At 37.5% G+C, this 3372-nt stretch overlaps 1 protein-coding gene across 1 annotated transcript; it reads left to right on the top strand.

The window, feature by feature from the left end:
• Positions 1-331: 331 nt before the first annotated feature.
• LOC105770360 (cinnamoyl-CoA reductase 1) lies at positions 332-3151 on the top strand. Its single transcript, XM_012591528.2, has 6 exons — positions 332-602; positions 683-852; positions 1510-1695; positions 1785-1947; positions 2426-2615; positions 2768-3151. Exons 1-6 carry the CDS (start codon positions 485-487, stop codon positions 2898-2900), a joined length of 960 nt encoding a protein of 319 aa, XP_012446982.1. The 5' UTR covers positions 332-484; the 3' UTR covers positions 2901-3151.
• Positions 3152-3372: the final 221 nt, after the last annotated feature.

The following is a 3372-nucleotide window of genomic DNA, read 5'->3' as shown; positions in this document are numbered from 1 at the left end:
CCTCTGTTAGTTTAATCTTACTTAAATAGTTAAGTTTAACAAAAAAGATAAACAATTAAAACTGAGACAAAAAATATTATTTTCTCTTACATGAATATATATTTTTTAATTTTTAAAACTAGATCGATAATTAAACTAATCAAATTATCATTTCTTGATTTGATCAATTCTTCCAATTCAATAGATAAAATATTAAAAATTCATAAAAGTAAAACATATTTAAAAATAAAGAAATTTAGTTCAACTGCTATCTTTAAACTATTTCCCTAATTAACCGATTAAACCTGATTCTGATGAAATAACTTACAATGAACTTCGAAAAAACAACCATCGCATAGAGTCAGAGAAGTGACTCACATATGATGAGTGAAAACAGCTGACTCATCTACAAACTTCAAAATTAATACATAGGCGTTGAGTCCAGACTCCAGAATGTTATAGTAGAGATAAAAGAAAAAGATAAATCAATATTGTGAGAGAAAATATGACCCAGGTCACTGGAAAAGTGTGTGTGACAGGAGCCGGCGGCTACCTTGGCTCTTGGGTTGTCAAGCATCTTCTCTCCAACAACTACACAGTCCACGGCACCGTTAGACAACCTGGTTCTTGTTACACTACTAACTCATCATCTACTTCTCTTCTTGGGACTTCCCACACCTTTTTAATTTCATTGCTTTCGCAGGGGATGCCAAATATGCCCATTTGAATCAACTTGAGAGAGCATCTCACAACCTCCAACTCTTCAAGGCTGATGTTCTGGATTACGATTCTCTTTGTTCCGCCATTACAGGCTGCACCGGTGTCTTCCATGTTGCCTCTCCCGTTCCCTCCACCATCGTTCCTAATCCCCAGGCATGACATGGCCCTACCCTCCATTTCTTCATTAACTTGGTCGAAGGGCCCCTACTTATTTCCAGAACTAGAGCTGTCCCTTTTTCCCCTTTTTTTACTTTATTTTTGTTTGGGGGGAGGGGATGATCTTTTCCCATTAGTTTTGGGTATTACCAGATCTAGCCTAGCCTAGCCTTTGTCGATCACCCTAAAGCAGAGCACCTACCATGGCAAAGCCCCCTTAGGGGTTAGGTTAGTTAATCCATCTGGCCCTGGACCTAAGAGGAAAATAAGTCGGCTAGATGGAATACGCTTATTGCCCTTATAGTATAGCATACACACTTGGAAAGGAACTATTCCTACTTCCACTTCAACACAGAATCTAAGGGACCTAAACCGGACTCTGTCCTTAGCTAGCTATAGTTTCATTTCCTCCTCAAGCCTCATCCGTCACCCCGTAATCTGATGTATGTATGTATGTATGTATGTATGTATGTATGTATGTATGTATGTATGTATGTATGTATGTATGTATGTATGTATGTATGTATGTATGTATGTATGTATGTATGTATGTATGTATGTATGTATGTATGTATGTATGTATGTATGTATGTATGTATGTATGTATGTATGTATGTATGTATGTATGTATGTATTTACTTCTTTTCTTTACAGGAGGAAGTGATTGAACCGGCTGTAAAGGGCACACTTACTGTGCTTAAAGCATGTGTTGAATCCAATGTTAAACGAGTTGTTGTTGTGTCTTCTGTGACTGCTGTTTCCTTGAACCCTAGGTGGCCGGTGGGTCAGATCAAGGATGAGGCTTGCTGGTCTGACAAGGAATACTGCGCAGCAACAAAGGTATATGACTCACTACAAAAATTCTAAATTTCCTAATATCCTTTTTCATTGTTAATAAGCAAATTGCTTTGTTTAATTGTTTGTGCCAGAATTGGTATTGCCTTTCAAAGACAGAAGCAGAGAGTGAGGCTTTTGAGTTTGCAAAAAAGTCTGGACTTGACGTTGTTACTGTTTGTCCTACTCTCATATGGGGGCCACTTCTGCAGTCCACCATCAATGCTAGTAGCAAGGTTCTCATTAATCTTTTAAAAGGTGGTCTCAACTCCTACTTATGCTTCTGCACTAGTACTCCAACCTGAGAGCTAGTTGCTTGGCTTTGTGCAACGGGTTTGCATGACCTCAATGTCAATGATACTTCTTATGGTTTTAGATGCAAGCAATTTGTAAACTCGAAACTGAAATTACTTGATATTCTAGATTGGTACCCTGCTACTTCTTTAGGCATAGATTCATTAAGCCCTTGTGGCCTTGCAATTTATAAAATAGTGTCTTGGAGCTTAATTTACTTGGCTTATCAGATTTTAATCTTAAACTTGTGGTAATGGATTGGAGTCCATTGTTGCTGGAGCCAGGACATTATTCTACATTTATTGTCTTCCAACCATGGTCTTTCAGCAGAAGTTACAAGGAAAATATGGTTTAAAGTGAAAGACATGATAGCTTTTCTGTGGCATTCTTTTTCTATTATGAATCTGTTTGGTTTACACCATTGCAATGCGTTGATGTGCAGAGGGATACGACACTCTGGAAAACAAACTTCGAAAGATAGTTGATGTGCGCGATGTAGCTCAGGCACTGCTTCTGGTGTATGAGAAGCCAGCGGCTGAAGGAAGGTACATATGCACGGCTCACACGATCAAGGCACGTGATCTTGTTGATAAGTTGAGAAGTATGTTTCCTCAATACAATTATCCTAAAAGGTACGTCTCTTGCTGCAGCAGAATACGTAGCATCTTCTAGTCTAATCCTTTAGGAATTTGTATGTTACTTCATCATTATTATTATACACGGCTTAGGATTTTTCATGTGTGATTTTCTTTTTTGTGATCCTCAATCACTTGTGCAATGGCAGCTTTACTGCGGGAGGGGAGGAAGATACGGTTAGTTCAGAGAAATTACAAAGGCTGGGGTGGAGTTATCGGCCATTGGAAGAAACTCTTGTGGATTCCATTGAGAGCTATAAGAAGGCTGGAATCTTGGATTAATATATAAAACAGCCTTTTGGTTGTGATTTTAATTTCTGTTCACTATGTGCTCTAGTTTCCTCCTGGTCGCATGAGATTGCCCACTTGTTGTGTTCAACATTTTCAAAATAATAATGTCATACAACTTGCATTTCTTTCATGCTAAACATTGTGACTATCTAAATAAACAGAGAGATAGTTTACATGTTTATGGATATAACTATTTTTATTTTTGAAAGGTTGAAGAAAACAGTAGAAGTTGGGTTGGATAATGTTTAGTGAATGAACAAAAACCATAAAACCTTCACATTCTATCAACTGTGGTTTAGACCAGTGTGCAGCTTTTGGTTTGATAACGTATTCTTGGAATCGAATTGGTGTTTTGCTTACTGAAATGAGGAAAATATTGAACATTTCTTAGTTGCCAGGGATATTGAAACACTTATAACACTAACTTATCAAATTTTCATGCCTCATCATCTAAATTGTCTAC

This window comes from Gossypium raimondii, chromosome 5 (genome assembly GCF_025698545.1).
Source record: "Gossypium raimondii isolate GPD5lz chromosome 5, ASM2569854v1, whole genome shotgun sequence".
In the NCBI taxonomy this organism is placed as follows: Eukaryota; Viridiplantae; Streptophyta; class Magnoliopsida; order Malvales; family Malvaceae; genus Gossypium; species Gossypium raimondii.
This window is presented reverse-complemented; position numbering and strand designations above follow the sequence as displayed.